Source organism: Mustelus asterias, chromosome 4 (genome assembly GCF_964213995.1).
Source record: "Mustelus asterias chromosome 4, sMusAst1.hap1.1, whole genome shotgun sequence".
NCBI lineage: Eukaryota > Metazoa > Chordata > Chondrichthyes > Carcharhiniformes > Triakidae > Mustelus > Mustelus asterias.
In genome coordinates, this window is record NC_135804.1 from 50,251,867 (window position 1) to 50,270,269 (window position 18,403).

Here is an 18,403-nt window from a genome sequence, read left to right on the forward strand (position 1 = left end):
AAAAGGACTTCACAATCAATTAAGTATTACTTAAGGGTGAGAGGGTCAGGTTGTGTTTTTCCTGCTCACTCCCAGCTCATTATGTGGGTTGGCATGAGGGAAGGGTGAGTCTCTCACCAGCAATTCTGCCCAAATATTTGATGCAAATGGCAGTTGGTGTAACTTGCTTGTGTTTTAATTTGTGGCTATGTGTTATCTATTTTTTACACAATCAGTTTTAAGATTCAGAATAGTCACTTTATAGCAATATTTCAGTTTGCTTATTCTATAATTGCTATGGACAATAAACCATTGTATCACCATCCATAATATTCAGAAATTGTTATCCTTAACATACTTCAGTGGCTGGGTATTATGTTTACTTGCCACCTAGTCGTTCATCTGACTTCAGCTAGCATCGACCCAGCTGATAAGAACGTTCGAGCCAAGCATTATAATGGGCCAATTCCGGTGTTTGACCGCAGCAAACATAAACATGTTATTGAAAATCATCACTGCTATCTTTGTGAAGTTGATGTGTAAGTGTCTAAAACGTTGTTCTGTCAGACAGAATAATCTATTTCTTCGTTGTTGACTGTGACAGGAACATGTGAGAATGATATGAAGTAATGTCCCATATTACTCACTGCAAACTCAATTGAGGTTAGTCAAACTGGGCATAGGCCCTTACAACCAGCAGAGGGTTAATCTTCATGTTATTGATCTGATCTCAGTTTGAATATGGCATAAAAACAAAATTATTATAGACGCTAATAATTAAGCTTCATTGAGGACTTCTAGGAATTGCTTCTTTTTGATCCAAATGTCAAAATAACTGTGTGGCTGAGGTTTGTAATAAAGACATTGGGCGAGATTTTACGGCCTCGCTTGTCCTGAAACCGTAAAATCCCACCCGAGGTCAATGGACCTTGCCATGGTCCCCCCTCGCCCGCTCAGATTCCCGTGGCGGCGGGACGGTAAAATTCCGGCCATTGTCCTTATTACGACCTCTCCCTAATCACCCTAGCACAGCAGATAGCACTTACCTCCAAGCTAATTTTTGTATTAAAGAAAAATATGCAGACCATAATTAAGCTTTTGAAAGATATAGTTCATTACGATATGGGTAACATCAACAAATAAAGTGAGTGCAGTATTGTATACTAGGATGGGGTGAAGGATGGGAAGATGGGGCATGCTCAACTTCTTTGCATGAGCATGGACCATTGGGCTGGATCCTCAATGGTTTTTGCCACCATGCAAATAAAATAAAACCTATTTGTAAAATTTGAGTACAATTGCACATCTAGTTTAGATGTATAAACCAATGAATATTTTTTTTTCATTATATAAACTAATGAATGCATTTTGTTTTATTATTTCCACAAATTCTGCTTCCCCACAATTGCCATTCTCACAAGGTACATTAGTATTGCTTCAGAAATCATTTTTTGTAAGTTGAACAAATCGAATTGCCTCCTTGGGACACTGGTTTTGTCACTGTTACCAAATTGGCCAAGCATGTATGCCTCAATAGATTGGTAAGAAGTCTCACAACACCAGGTTAAAGTCCAACAGGTTTATTTGGTAGCAAATACCATAAGCTTTCGGAGCACAGCTCCTTCATCAGATGGAGTGGATATCTGTTCTCCACTCCATCTGACGAAGGAGCTGTGCTCCGAAAGCTTATGGTATTTGCTACCAAATAAACCTGTTGGACTTTAACCTGGTGTTGTGAGACTTCTTACTGTGCTTACCCCAGTCCAACGCCGGCATCTCCACATCATCAATAGATTGGTGCAGAGATTGCATGTAAATTCAGATTAAATGTATACAGTATGATTGAGTCCTGAAATCTCCATTGACATCCCAGTGGTTGATAAGTTTCCTGTGTCACTATTCCATTGGTTTCTCCACTTGCTGCCATTGCAATGTCTGCTTTAAAATGCCAGTTCTCTGTTTCTTTCTCCTCTCCCAGCTGAAACTAGGATATTAGTTGGTGTTTGTCAAGATGAATTTTTGGCTGGCCCTTCAATTCACAATATTGATCTGTGCTGATGATGCTGCTATAGGTGTTAATTTTGACAGTTGAGAAAGGGACTTGGGTTCTAAAGGAGGTGGGTATCAGAATAAAGGCAAATAAAAGCATTTAAGGATAAAATAAATTAACTAACAAAGTTATATAAATAAAACAGTTAACAAGTGTGAAAGAAGTGGAATGTTTCCTGAATCTCATGTTAGAAAAACAAAGTGAAAACAGGGTTATGGGATTTGTCCTCTTTATAGTGTGAAGTAGGGAAATATGTAAAATATTGTGACTTCACCTAATGTCTGGAAAGAATTATTCCAGTGTGGATGAAACATTGAAGAGAAAAAGTGGAGTTGAGGCTGAGACAGTTTTGCAGGGCTGATTTGTCTCCTCCTGCTCCTGGTTCTTATAGATACCAGTGCTCAGGTGTAACTGCACTGTTGTTCAATTTAATTGAATCCTTCAGTTTGATTACTTCTCTAATGGCTCAAGTTCCCATGTCGATGGAAATATCTATGCATGAGGAGGGAAGAAAGGGAGGTGAAATATATTACTCCATTGTCCTTTCATCGGTTTGTAATCATTAATATGTCAGATCAGTAATATACCAGTGCTCCTTAAAATCTACCTCTTTGTCCAAGTTATTGATTATCTGTCCTAATGTATGTCTCCATGTCCAATGTTATTTCATATTGCTCTTGTGAAGCACCTGCGGACATTTTACTACATTATAGTGATTTTATTGCTTTTGCTTGTATTTCAGCATTTGATAGTACATTAGGGACCGTTTGTGAACAAACTCCAGAAACACATTTTTTATAATCCAAAATCTGTAGCTAATCACAGATTTGTATTATATTTGGTTCACAGAGGTTTGAAGTCAAAGCATTGCAGTCAGTGTAACAAGTGTGTCGCTGCATTTGACCACCATTGTAAATGGCTCAACAATTGTGTAGGGGGCAGGAATTATTGGTAAGTCTGATTTTTTTTTTGTTGTTGTCACTAGTTGATAGAATAGCACAATGGCTCTAATGTTTTAATGCACTTGTAATTAAAATTCATCTGGAATAATAAATGAATTGAACTGTGTTACAGCAATATATTATAATTTCATTGAATAATGTGAATTTTTGTTTTCGTCCTGGGATGTGGGCATTACTGGCATAGCCAGTATTTATTGTTGATCCCTAATTGTTCTTAAATGAATGGTTTGCTAGGCAATTTTGGAGGATCATTAAGTCTCATTAACATTGCTATAAATCAACCCCATATTGGTAGGGTGGCATGAAGTGGGATATTTCCTTCCCTGAAGGGCCAGCTGGGCTTTTCAACAAGTCTGATCACTATTAATGATGGTAGTTTTTTATTCCAGATTTTAAAAATTAACTGAAATAAAATTCTCCAGCTGCTGTGGTGGGATTTTAACTTAACATATCGTTGGTCTAGGTCTCTGGATTGCTCCAGTACCAAAACCACTATACTCCAATATAGAAGCTATAACCTTGTTTCTAACATCAAATTGCATTTAATTTTACTTCAGTATATTAAGTGTATCTTCTATATTAAAAAAACTTGCATTCACAAAACAAATTTTACAATCACAGGACTTCCCAAAAGTCTTTACAGGCGATGAAGTACTTTTATTGAGTGCTATCACTGTTGTCCTGGAAGAAATGCGGTTGTCAATTTATACAAAGTGTAATGGCCACAAGGTCTCATTTTTGTGATTTTAATTGAAAGATAAGTATTGGCCAGGGCACCAGGGTAACTCCCTTGTTCCTCCTCTTAATAGTGTTTTGGGCTATTTTACTTACACCTGAAAAGACAAAGGGGGTCTCAGTTTAAAGTCTCATCAGAAAGTCTCCCTCGGTATTGCATTGGAGTGTCGACCTTGATTCTTGTGCTCAATCCTTGAGTGGAATTTCAGTTTGCCCGGCATCTCTGGGCTTTATAGAATCAGTTACCTCATTATCAAGAATGTTGCATTCCAGATCTCTCTCAAAATAATGTGTAAGAGCATATGACTGTATATTACGAGTCTACATATTTAAAAGAAATACATTTTTGGATTCTCACATTTGCTATGGAGATTGGAAGATGTTTCTGCTTCTGGCATGCAGTGTCAGCATGAAGGCCTTCCAAGTTGGTTACTGAAGCCCAGAATGCATGGTTTAACCTCTGTCCTAGTGCATCGTTGTGAAACTTACCATTTCTAACACTGTTTATTTTTACTGAGAAATAAACCATAACTCAAGTTAGCTGCACATGTAATGAGGGAGACCACCTCCATTTTAAAATTGGATAAGAATGATTTGTAAAACCTGAAAGTAAGAATTTAGCAGAGCTGCCATTGCCCAGGCTGAGATTGGTAACTCCCCCAGATCCTGATCCTGATTGATACCTGGTTTACATGTTGTAAATTAATTCATATTTGTACCAAGCTATGGCTCAATTTGTGTATTACCACTTTGTATATTTTTCAATTCACTGAGGCTCCCGCTGCCTATGGTTACACTGGTTGGAAACTGGCTGCAATAACATGAATAGATTGTGTATCTTAAAATATCCTGATCTTCATCCTGAAGGTGTGGTATGCTACCAGCTTGAAATTCTTGAAACTTTACTTTGTGTCCACCCTGTGATGCAAATGGTGCAGGATCTATCTGAGGGTCAGAGCCTGGGCAAACTGGTGGCCTAAGTCCTATCTCACTACATTTCTCTTTGAACTTTAGACTCCTTGTAATTCAGAGTTTCCATTAACATGTGGGCTAAAGATGTATAATAAAAACAGAAAATTCTGGAAGCACAGAATCAATGGAGAGAAAAACAAAGTTAACATTTCAGGTTGATTGACTTTTCATCAGGATGTTAGTAAAAATAGGCTGCCTGAGGAAATGGGAGACCAATACCAGAGTTTTCAGGAGAAGAATACTGGACAAGGATCAGAAACTTACATTTATCAAAATCTTAAGCATGCTTAGCCAGTCCACTTGGAATTTACTGTACCTTGAGACTTTTTTCTAAAACATTTTACTGGGTATGGGTGAGGGAACTTGATACAAATGCCCATTTGATCATTGAATAATAGTGGAAAGCACAAAATGGAAAATTGTGCATTATTATTGTCAGAAGGTTCCAATGAAAGGTCACAACCTGAAATGTTAGCTCTGTTCCTTTCTTCACAGATGCTGCCTGACCCCCTGCTGAGTATTTCTAGCATATTTTATTTTTATTTCAGATTTTCAGCTGTATTTTGCTTTTGGAACATTTGAACCTTGTCATCTATCAATAGAAATATTAGGGTGTCCTGTCTAACTGGATGCTTTTGTGGAGCTTTGCATAATGGGGAATCTTTCAGACATCAAGGTTAATGTGTCTGGTTGCAGGCCATGCAATTTTCCAATTTAACCCAGTACCTTAATTAGTCAACTTCATTTCCTGCTCTATTTGTCTTGCTTCCTACTTCGTTCAGTTGTTAAACCTCCTTGTTCTTGTATGTGGCTCTCCCACTTGTATTTGTTACTTGGAAAACCAATTATTCTTCTCAATTAATATCTAACAAAAACAGAGATAAAATGAGTAGGAAGTAAAACTAATTCCATCAAACACCCTGGGAGGTCACATTTAATGTGGATGTATAACCTGGAAGAAAAGATCTAAAACTTGGTAGGGGCACTGAAGTTTATGATAATCTCTAGTCAAGAGTATATGAATTTGCACAGATCTAGGTTGTTGAGCAACAAGATATAGAATGAGGCTAATTATTGCATCGTTTATTTTTATGAAATAGTAGTACTGGTAATATTAACTAAGCACCTAAGCTACATGTTATATGGTCGTAACGATTGAAAGCAATCATGCTTCTTTGTAGAAGTAACTTATCAGAGGAATGTAATGTCGAAGATTTTGCAGCTACCGGAAAATGTAAACTTTGCAGGTACTTCATTGATAAAAGTATAAAATCTGAGTTGGCAAATGATTGTCTGTTCGGTTTTGAGACTTGATTGATCTGGTGGCCACTTCTTGAGCAGTGAACCCAAGCTTCTGGTTGATCATGGTATTTTCATCCAATCAATTGTGTAACAGTTCAATGCCTGTCATTTTGCTATGTTGCTGGCTTACCTGGCTCCCTCCATTTCAGCCTTGACTCCAGTTCACTAATCACTTCAGCATGATTGTTGCTTTGATTTCTACATGTTATCACTTCCTCTAAGTTAGTCCCGACTTCTCTGATTGTGTTAACAATTCCCAGCAGCTAATCCAGGCCAAGACTTTCTGCTCCACCCAAGGTTTTCCCCGAGGTTTCAAGTTGTGAATCTATTCTCATCTACCCAAGATCTCCAGATGATCACAAGCTCATTTGAGCTCTGTTTTACTCCTTGCCCTGCTCTTGCCACATATAGGCTCCCGTTGACCCTCAGCAGAAGTCTTTTTTTTACATTATGTATTTTCATTTGACATCTTTGGGGTATTAGCCATTTTAAAACGCTTGAGCATGTGTGATTTGTTACTCAGTTGTCTTTCCCCCTCGGTTTGGGATTTTGGCCAGAGAAGGGAGCCAGAGCTATGCAGTGCCTTTCACTGCTCATGGGACCCATGGACATGATGTGAAATGTTTTAAATGGCCTTTAACTGGATATTTCAATACATTTTCTGACATCCATGTTCAGATGTAATTGATTTTCAGCTCACCCAATTTTTCCAGTTACTATTACAGTTTAGTCCAATACCTTAATTAGTCAACCCCATTTCCTGCTCTGGATGCTGTTGAATCAGGTCAAAAATCTGCTCTGAACATGTGATATGGTTCAGTTGTTTTGTTCAGCATCTTTGCCATTAAGGACATAAATGTAGAGCTAAATAGAACCACATGTTTTGCAATATGTCAACATATCAAATTCCTCTAACTTCATTCTTTGCTTCTCACTTCACAAAGGAAGACATGAATAATGTACCAGAAGTTCTGAGAGAAAGAAGTTTTAGTGAGGAGCTGAAGGAAATCAACATTAGTAAAGAAATGGTTTTGGGGAAATTGATGGGATTGAAGGTGGATAAATCTCCAAGGCTTGATATCCCAGAGTACTTAAGGAAGTGGCCCTGGAAATAATAGATCCATTAATGGTCATTTTCCAAAATTCTTTGGACTCTGGAATAGTTCCTACAGATTGGAGGGTAGCTAATGTAAGCCCGTTATTCAAAAAGGGAGGTAAAGAGAAAATAGGGAACTATAGACCAGTGAGCCTAACGTCAGTTGCTGGGGAAGTTGCTGGATCCATTATCAAGGATTTCAGAGCTCAGCATTTGGAAAGCAGTGGTATAATCAGACAAAGCCAACATGGATTTACAATGGGGAAATTGTGCTTGATGAATCTATGTTAGAATTCTTTGAGGATGAAACAAGGAGAGTTGACCAGGAGAGCCAGTGGATGTGGTTAATTTAGACTTTCAAAAGGCTTTCGACAAGGCCTCACGCAGCAGACTACCATGTAAAGTTAAAGCGCATGGGATTGTGGGTAGTGTCTTGAGATGGATAGGAAGCAAAGAGTCGGCATAAATGGGTCTTTTTCCAGTTGACAGACAGTGGAACTAAATGTATTATCTCCAAATTTGCAGATGACACACAATTGGGTGGGAGGATGAGCTGTGATGAAGATGCAGAGATGCTTCAGTGTGATTTGGACAGGCTGATTAGTGAGCATATGCATGGCAGATGCAGTATAATATAGATAAATGTGAGGTAATCCACTTCCTTAGCAAAAATAGGAAGGCAGATTATTATTTGGGTGTAAATTGAGAGCGAGACCTTGGTGTCTTTGTGCATCGGTTTCTGAAAGTAAGCGAGCAGGTACAGTAGGCAGTCAAGAGGGCAAATGGTATGTTGGCCTTCATAGCAAGAGGATTTGAGTATAGGGATAGGGATGCTTTAACGCAATTGTACAGGGCATTGATGAGGGCACACCTGGAGTATTGTGTGTAGTTTTGGTGTCCTTATCTGAGGAAGGATGTCCTTGCTATAGAGGGAGTGCAGCGAAGGTTTGCCAGGCTGGTCCCTGGGATGGCAGATCTGTCATTCGAGGAGAGACTAAGTTGGTTAGGATTGTATTCATTAGAGTTTAGTAGAGTGAGAGGGGATCTCATAGAAACGTATAAAATTCTAACAGAATTAGACAGGGTAGATTCAGAAAGAATGTTCCCAATGGTGAGGGAGTCCAGAACTAGAGACCATAATATGAGGATAAGGGGTAAATCTTTTAGGACTGAGGTGAGGAGAAATTTCTTCACCCAGAGAGTGGTGAATCTGTAGAATTCACTACCACAGAAAGTTGTTGAGGCCAAAACATTGTGTGATTTCAAGAAGAAATTAGACACAGCTCTTGGGGCTAAAGGGATCAAGGGATATGGGGAGAAGGTGGGATCAGGATATTGATTTTGATGATCAACCATGATCAAAATGAATGGTGGAGCAGGCTCGAAGGGCTGAATGGCCTACTCCTGCTTCTATGTAACTTGGGGATATTAATGGAAAACATGTTTTTAATTCAAAATATACTGCAAGTGATTTATCTCTTCTAAAATCATTATTATAGGCATTTTCATAGAGTTCTCTAATCATTTCAATTTCCATGACTAGATGCTATTTCATTTTATAGAGTACTGAATGTATGCATCTCACCAAGGACGTCTACTGCATACTGTGGCTGTAAAACATTTTGCCCTTAATAACGAGTTGAAGGCTTACAATAATTGTATAATTATTACAATAAATGTGAAGATAATCATTCATTTACATTTTTGAAGACACCCAGTTTCTATCTTGAAAGCTACTCGGGACATTTTAAACATAATCATAGAATCTACGGCACGGAGACAGCCCTTCAGCCCAGCTGGTCCATGCCGACCAAAAGGTCCATCTAAGCTAATCCCATTTGGCCCATATCTCACTAAACCTTTCCTATCCATGTATCTGTCCAAATGCCTTTTAAATGTTGTCAATGTCCCTGTCTCAACCACTTCTTTCTCCAGCTCGTTCCACATTAATACCACGCGCTGTGTTTTTTAAAAAAAGTTGCTCCTCAGGTTCCCATTAATTCTTTCCCCTCTTAACTTAAACCTATGCCCTCTAGTTCTCAACTCCCCAACCCTGGGAAAAAGACGTTCACCCTTTCCATGCCTCTCATGATATTATACACCTCTATAAGATCACCCCCCCATCTCCTACGCTCCAAAGAAAAAAGGCCAAGTCTGCCCAACCTCTCCCTATAACTGAGTCCCTTGAGTCCTGGCAATATCCTTGTAAATCTCTTCTGCACTTTCTCCAGTTTAATAACATCTTTAGCAAGGCAACTAAAACTGAGCACAGTACTCCAGATCCGGCCTCACCAACGTCCCGTGCAACTGCAACGTAACTTCCCAATATCTATATTCAATGATCAAAAGAGTAAATGCTGGAAAATCTCAGTCACAAAGGGTCATCTGGACTCAAAATGTCAGCTCTTTTCTCCCCTTATAGATGCTGCCAGACCTCCTGAGATTTTCCAGCATTTTCTCCCTTTGTTTCAGATTTTAGCATCCACAGTAATTTGTTTCTATTCTATACTCAGTGCTCTGACTGATGAAGGCCATCTTGTCAAAAGCCTTCTTCATTGCCCTATTTACCTATAACTCCACCTTTAGAGAATTATGCACCTGAACTCCCAAGGTCCCTCTGTTCCACAATATTCCCTAAGGTCCTACCATTCACCATGAAAGTCCTAACTTGATTTGACTTTCCAAAATGCAACACCTCAGACTTATCGGTATTGAACTCCATTTGCCATTCCTTGGCCCACTTCCCCAGCTGATCAAGATCCTGCTGTAATTTTTGATAACCTTCCTCACTGTCTACAATACCACCTATTTTGTGTCATCTGCAAACTTACTGATCATGCCTTGTCCATTCTCATCCAAATCATTGATATAGATAACAAACAGCAATGGGGGAACCCTCTGCCTCCTATCATCAAACCAAATGTATATCCAATTTGCCAGCTCTCCCTCAATTTCATGTGATTTGACCTTCCGAGCAGCCTACCAAGTGAAACTTTACTAAAGATATTACTTGGCTTTTAATTTAAACACCTTCCAAGCATTCCAGTTTAATGAGACAAACAAGGACAGTAATTCAACAATTTCCTTATTTAACACTGCTGGTACCAACTCAAACGAACAATTGCAACTCATAAACTCTTTACTGAACTTTAACTCTAATTGAATATCAACTTTAACTGAACATCAGCTTTAACTATTTAACTGAAAATAGATACCATTGAGTTTAGGAAAACCTTGGCCAAGAAATATCCTTAATGTAGAATTAATCTTCTCTGAAGCATTCTTCAGGGTACATGTCTTCTTACGATGGTTGATCTCTTCCAAGTTATCACTGGCAAACAAAGGCTGCATATGTCTTTTATCCACAATCTTCCACTCGCTTCCAGCAGATTCTGTCATCCAGCCAACTGTGTAACCAGAAACCGATCACGTGGCTCGAACATCCAATGAAATTACTTTTGAATAACACCATTATCCTTAGTTTATTTGATATGTACCATACATAACAGTAATAGATCAAAGCCACAATGCCTGGTTAATGTAAATAACTTCCCTTATTTGGCCAACAGCTCCCAGATCAGAGCAACTTTATGACCTGCATATGGTTTTATAATTATAAGTTGACCAAAAATCCCAGCATGCTTAAAAACTCTCAATCAGAAAAGCCATTTTAAAGTCACTATTGCCATTATTGTTGTTAAAGTATTGTGGCCGTTCTTTCTCCGTCCACAAAGGCTTTACTGAAGTCCATATAGACTACGTCTACCCCCTGCCCTCATCAACCTTCCTGGTCACTTCATCGAAGAACTCCACAAATTTGTAAGGCATGATCTCCCATGCACAAAGCAGTGCTAACTACTCCTAATCAAACCCTGTCTTTCCAAATGCCTGTATATCTTATCCCTCAGATTCCTCTCCTTCATTTACCCACCACAGGTGTTAGGCTTACTGGGTTTCTCAAGTTTTTCTTTGCAGCCCTTCTTAAATAAGGGCACATCATTTGCTATCCTCCAGTCTTTTGGCACTCATCCATGGTTAACGAGTATGCAAATATCTCAGCCAGGGCTCCCGCCATTTCTTCTCTAGCTTCACGCAGTATTCTTGGATATATCTGGTCAGGGCCAGGAGATTTACTCACCTTCATACATTTTAATACATCCATCACCTCCTCTACTGTAATGGGAACTGTCCCCAATATATCGCCACTAACTTTCCCAGGTTCCCAAGTCTTCATGTCTTTCTCCATGGTAAACACAGAGGAGAAATATTCATTGAGAACCTCACCCATCTCCTGCAGTTCCACACATGCGTTCACTTTGGTCCTTGAGGGGTCCTATTTTCTCTCTAATTAATCTTTTTCCTTTAATATACTTTAAAAATCCCTTTGTATTCACTTTAATCCTCTCAGCCAAAGCTACCTCTTGGCCCCTTTTTGCCCTCCTAATTTCCATCTTGAGTATACTCCTGTATCCCCTGCACACCTCCAGGGAATCCCTTGACTCCAGCTGCTTGTACCAAAGCCATGCCTACTTATTTTTTTCTGGCCAAAACCTCAATGTGTTTTGTCATCCAGGGTTCCCTACTCCTGCCAGCCTTGCTCTTCACCCTAACAGGAACATATAGACCCTGAATTCTAGCTATTTCACTTTTGAAGGCCTCCCACTTGCCGCAGGTCCTTTTGCCCTCAAACAAGTCAACCCTTGCAAGCTCCTGCCTAATTCCATCAAAATTCACCTCGCCCCAATTTAGAACTTGCACCTGTGGACCAGTTTTGCCCCTTTTCATAACTATTTTAAAATTAATAGAACTATGGTCACTGGTCCCAAAGTGATCCCCCACCATCACCTCAGTCACTTGCCCTGCCCTATTTCCCAAGAGGAGGTCAAGTTTTGCCCCTTCCTGAGTAGGACCCTCCACAAAGTGCCTGAGGAAACTTTCCTGAATACACTTAACAAATTCCACCCCATCTAATCCATTAACACTATGATAGTCCCAGTCTCTGTTAGGAAAATTAAAATCCCGAACTATGACAACCCTATTACTCCTGCAAGTCTCCCCAATCTTCCTGCATATTTGTTCTTCGAATTCCCATTGACTATTTAGGGACCTATAGTACAACTCCAATAAGGTCACCGTCCCCTTCTTACTTCTTAGTTCCGCCCACAAAGCCTTGTTGGATGATCTCTCAGTTGTTTCATCTCTGACCACTGCTGTGATGCTCCCCTTAATCAAGAATGCAATTCCCCCTCCTGTCTTTCCTCCAGCTCTGTCTGCCTAAAGCATCTGTATCCTGGAACATTAAGCTACCATGTTTCAGTAATGGCTATAATATCCCAGTCCCACATACCTATCCATGCCCTGAGTTCATCAGCCTTTCTTGTCAGCCCTCTTGCATTCAAATAGATGCAATTTCATCCAACAGGTTTTCCCTGCTCCCTGCCATGCTCCTGCCTATCATGTCTATTCAGCTTGCTGTTGCTGAGTACTGCATCTCTTTTCAGCCCCTCATTTGCTTCCCTGCTGCTGAGGATCCCATCCCCCTGCCAATCTAGTTTAAACCCTTCCTTGTAGCACTACCAAATCTGCCCACAAGTGTAGCCATCAGGGACAACAGAATTCTCCCTGAGCTCCCACATCTTGTGTTATGAATATTATTTGGTTATGTTTCATAAAATTTAATGTTTTTCATTATTTGCTAAAAAGTCATCTTTTATACAGTATGTTTGCCCCTTTAGTTAATTATTTGTCTTTGACATCAGAACACCATTATCAACATGTTTTGGTGAGTAGTGGAGTTCTTGGAATTTTGTGAATCACTGCAATCCTGTTGTAAATGAATGAGCATTATGCAGTTCCATGTATTTCATATTGTACAGTATTATGTTTAATTTGTTGCTTTTTCATCTAGGCATTTCCTGAACTGTGTTATCTCTGCTGTCCTTGGCATTCTGGTGATTGTCTGCATTGCATCCTTTGTGTTTATTGAGTACTTTGTTGATGCAAATACGCTTCGCACCAACCAGAAATTTGAAAGTAAGTTTCTCCAGCAGAATTTCAATTCCAGTATTTCCACATGATGTATAACTGCTCTCTACAAGTATTGTTATTTTGATGCCTATTTTAATTGCATGTAAACGGAGTCTGAACGACTTGAGAGTTGTTTAAATAGTTTGGTCCTATGTTGAATGTCTTTCTCTATTTTCTACCCTTTGCTCACTTCCTTACTCTGCTCACCAAAAAAATCGAGCGGGAGAACTGGCTAGTCCTTGAACCCTGTGTTAAACTTCTGACAGCCAGTTGGTGAAGGACGAGACCAGAAGTTAATCTTTTCTTTGTTTAAGATTTATTTACAAGTGAGGCATTAAAAATGTAATGCTCTGAACTCTATAACCCACCACAAGTGTCAATAAAAGTTTCTCTTTATAGGCACAAGTAGCTATCCAATGAGTACCCCCCATCTTATACACTTAACCTTAATGTATACAATGAACACCCTGAGACCAGTTATAAACAGACTACAGCTCTACTGACTGATATTAGCTAAATGGTTCTGCGCTATACCATTTTTCATAGAATCATCAAGGTTTTTACTAATGCTATTAGCTATCATAAAGCAAGATTTTCTGATTATTTTAGAAATGTCACGCAGATAGGAAAAGTAGCCTTTTTTAAATTGCAGCCATTAATATACATTTATCTGAGCAAAAGCAGATTTTTATTCATTTGAGGTTTCATGAAAAACATTGAGGACATTTATATTTTGAACAAAAATGTGTATATTATCTGTTTTTGATGTGAATATCACCTTTTGCTCATTAGTTACAGAAATTATTTCTTTACATTGGGAGACTTGTTTCTTCTGCTTCTCAATGAGTATGCTCATAAGAGGTCACCTGATTTTGTTTTGAATTCTCACATCTTTCATGAGAACAAGTACCATTGATTGGAATACAGCACAAGATTTTAGGGCTTCAAGGTATAATTAAACCCCTCTAATTAAAATCTATAAATTCTGAATTCTTGATTTCTAACAGTCGGACCCTCAGCTGTTCCTGACCTAACAAGGTACAAATAACTATTATTCATGAATCAAATTTTAAGTTTATTTATTAGTGTCACAAGTAGGCTTACATTAACACTGCAATGAAATTACTGTGTAAATCCTCTAGTCGCCACACTCCGGCGCCTGTTCAGGTACACTGAGGGAAAACATGGCCAATCCACCTAACCAGCACGTCTTTCAGACTGGGGGGAAACTGGAGCACCCAGAGGAAACCCACGCAGACACAGGGAAAACGTGCAGACTCCACACAGACAGTGACCCAAGCCGGGAATCTAACCCAGGTCCCTGCCACGCCACCATGCTGCCCAAGTAGCATTTAAGCAAGGTTTTACATATACTTAATAAAAACAGTGAAAACAACATGGAAGTCTCCCATCCCTCAAGTTCTTAGCTTTCCTTTAGTTTCTTTAGTGTTGCCAGCAAAGTTGATGGCTTTCTCTTCTATCTCTGAAGAGATGCTGTGTCTTAGAAGAATCATACCACAGAAGCCATGGTGAAACTGCCATTTGTTTATGATCCAGCAGATGTTGCTCTGCCCATGTATCACAACTTAAAAAAATATTCTGACATTAACACTTTTGATTTTAAACATTAAACTAAAACATTTATTAACAAAAGGAAGTTTTAAGCAGAGAGGATTACAGTTACGTAGTCAAAATTTGCTTTACAGAATGTTCCATAAAGGAACTCCACTTGACAAGTAAAACACCCTCCAGGCAGTACTCCCTTTATAGATGTTTAAGTACAAAGCTGCAGTAATATTGCCACAAGGCTGTAGGAAAGGCATATCATAGGACTTCTCTTTTCCAGGAGAGTTTCAAAAATTTATGTAGAAACTTCAAAAACAGAAAAACCCTGCTTTCTGAAAAGCAGTCCCTTTTCTGGCTTGGCTGGAATGTCTTCTTCCCAGTTGTTTTCCAAACATGGAGCGCTACTCCAGGAGGTCTCATATAGCCACAATTCAACAAAGCTCAACATCACTCCTAAAATATCCTTCTTTCTCTTTCATCTTAGATTCCATGTCCTCAATATCTCTTTGAACTTAACATTCCCACAATAAAAAAAAATGTTCTCCCTATTGCCCCTCTTTCAGGTCAAATAAAATGACCATTCCTTGTTTATTTATGACCGTTTCCAAGTTGTAAAATCTTTTTACTCCCAATTAAAAATCCAAACCTTTTTCTTATCTCCTAATGCAAATTTCTACACAATGTTTATTTACTTACAGAAATCCATGTGACCATACCTTCATTAAAATGCATGCTTTTAGCACCTCCATTCCTTTGATATCTTAAACCTCACAAACAGTCCACACGCACACAGACCCACAAGCCTGCTTCACAGAACAATATGAATAAAAGCAAAGATTCCAATTTTCCATCTTTTATCCCCATTTATTATTATTCTGGAATCCCTAATTTGGAAATAGTCCTTTTTCTTTAGCTTGGGTGCAGGTCACCTGGTGTCACCTTACCTCTTTAACTAGAGTCATGTAGACTAAAGACAAATATCCATCCCTTGTTCCCTGGGCCCCCAGAGTTTACATTCCATTGTGAACAAATTTCCTTTAGATACTGAGCAGTTAGAAATAATGTCTCATCCTTTTCAACATGTTTTAACCCAAATCTCAAATATACTGAAGATGCTTTTCAGAGAGTCAGTACAGACTCGGACAAAGGGTAATCCAGACTCAATGTTGGCTCTATTCTCCCTCTACAGATGCTGTCAGACCTGCTGAGATTTTCCAGAATTTACTGTTTTTGTTTTAGATTCGAGCATCCACATTATTTTGCCTTTAGCTTGTATTTGAATTTCTTTATTAATCTACACCAATGTAAGTCAGGTTTTAAATATGCTCTGTTGTTGAAAACTCTTCTGTTTAGGAAGATAATTATTTATATTGTATTTTTCTGGATTAGGTATTCTTAATTGTATATACCATGCAATCTTAATTTCAAATTGCTTAATTCAAATGATGCATTGAAGTTATGCGGAAATATTTCCTGCACTGAATTTGAATTCTTAGATGATCTGAATTTTATTTCACAAAAGTTGGTTTTGAATTAGAAGTAACAGGCTCCTGTGTTTGTTTGTATTCTTTGCCTTTGTTTATATGAACCTCAGTGTGAGTTAATGCACCTCCATGTGCACAGATGTGAAAATACTATATTATCAAATCTTTGGTTGTTAAATTTGATGCATTTTATTTGTATAGTTACAAAACTTAAGAATAGTCTTTTGTCTTTGGGTAAACTTCAAGAAGTATTTTTGCATTCTGTGTATGCAACCTTCGAGTTGTCCAGGTGAAAGATTTAAATCCGTTTAACATATTCCTTATTGTACATTTCCAAATAATCCCATTGATTTTGATTATCAAAAGCCCTTTGATGGAGATGGATTCTGTTATCCCTTTGGGTGTATAATAGAAATTGGAAGATAATGGAGTCTTTAAAATTGTGGCAAACAAAAATGAAAGCAACAGCAGATATCAGAATTTTGAAGCAAGTACAGTACAGTTAAACAATGCATTGTTTTATCCACTAAGACAAGGATTAGGCCCACAAGTTACAAAAGGAACATTAATATATCTGAGAGGCAGCATCTACTGTAAGACTTTGTACTGCAAAAGATTTGATGGATAATCAGAAATACTGATAATTGGAGTGCAGTAAGTGGAGGTTTTACTGTCCCGAAACTTTGCAAATAGATCCTAAGTTATGAAGAAGTAAGCATGTTGGGAGAGAATTGCAGTGGAGTTTGATAACAATTAATGAAGCATTTTATACCTTTTTTTAATTTTAACAGCTATAAATGATACAGATATCTGGTTTGCATTTCTGCCCTATGCCCCTGTTCGTACTACTGCTGCTGTCATTCTTATTGTGTCTGCGATGACTGTTCTACTGGGTCTGATTTCAGTGTCACTTTTGGGTCAACTTCTGTGCTTCCACGTCTACCTCAGTAAGTAACATATAAGATGTTTGCTGTACTTATTTTATCAATAGGATTCTTATTGCATTGTTAAAGAAATTCAGATTTTCTTTTAAGCATTAAATTAGATGTTGAACTTTATCTGATTGATTTGATTTATTATTATTGTCACATGTATTAATATACAGTGAAAATTATTGTTTCTTGCATGCTATGCAGACAGAACATACTGTTCATAGAGAAGGAAATGATATAATGCAGAATGTAGTGTTACAGCCATAGCTAGGGTGCTGTGTACCTTCTAAATGTTTATTTTTGAATATTGGGCTTGATAAAATTTCAGTGGCAGACAGTTGCACAAATCTGTTAATTAGTTATCTAATTTGACATATAGAAAATAATTCTAAGTTTAGAATATTGAAACTAAACCATTTGCCACAGGGAGGCAGGATAATCCTACTTTACCATAAGTGTTACAGTAATCCATTTAAAGCAGGAATTTGTTCTATGCCACCACAAAAACTCATGTGAGAGTATGAACTTTATTGTGTTAGCAAACAGTAATTTGATTCCTACCATTTCTGTGCTGTTTCAAGGGGACTGGGCATTGCAGATTTCAAAACATGCATGGTATTTCTGAATAAGATTTATTCATATTTGTCTATAGGACTGATGGGGAAGAAGGAGGCAATTGTGTGACTGGCATATTTGCTTGGCTCCTCCCTCTGCGACTGGATCCTGAACTTCCTAACCCACAGACCGCAATTAATAAGGATAGGCAACAGCAGATCCACGATCATTCTCAACGCTGGTGCCCCACAATATTGTATGTCCTCAGCCTCTTACTATACTCCTTTATACACCAATGACTGTGTGGCCAAATTCCCCTCCAACTCAATTTTCAAGTTTGCTGATGACACCACCGTAGTGGGTCGGATCTCAAACAATGACGAGACAGAGTACAGGAAAGAGATAGAGAATCTGGTGAACTGGTGCGGCAACAATAATCTCTCCCTCAATGTCAACAAAATGAAGGAGATAGTCATATGGAGATAATCAGATGGATATGGTGTTGTAACAAATACGTTACTGGGCTAGAAGTCTGAACTAATAATCCAAATATGTGAATTCAAATCTATGCGTGGTAGTTTGAGAATTTGAAAGAGGATTTTAAATATATAGAAATGTAAAACTAGTTCACACACTATTTTTAAAAAAAGAAAACCTGTTTCCTTATGTGGCTTTCACTTTGTTACTCCAGTCCCACACCAATGATTCTTTGCTGCCCTCAGTTTATCAAACCTTTCTCAGAA

At 38.4% G+C, this 18,403-nt stretch overlaps 1 protein-coding gene across 4 annotated transcripts in view; it reads left to right on the top strand.

Annotated features, from left to right (window-relative positions):
- Positions 1-18,403, top strand: part of zdhhc1 (zDHHC palmitoyltransferase 1) — a 63,513-nt gene that overhangs the window by 9,240 nt on the left and 35,870 nt on the right. For all 4 annotated transcript variants that reach the window (XM_078210995.1, XM_078210994.1, XM_078210996.1 and 1 more), the window contains exons 3-6: positions 343-518; positions 2,879-2,980; positions 13,005-13,129; positions 16,965-17,120. In XM_078210995.1, coding sequence (XP_078067121.1) covers positions 343-518; positions 2,879-2,980; positions 13,005-13,129; positions 16,965-17,120 — 559 coding nt within the window. The remainder of the gene's footprint in view (positions 1-342; positions 519-2,878; positions 2,981-13,004; positions 13,130-16,964; positions 17,121-18,403) is intronic.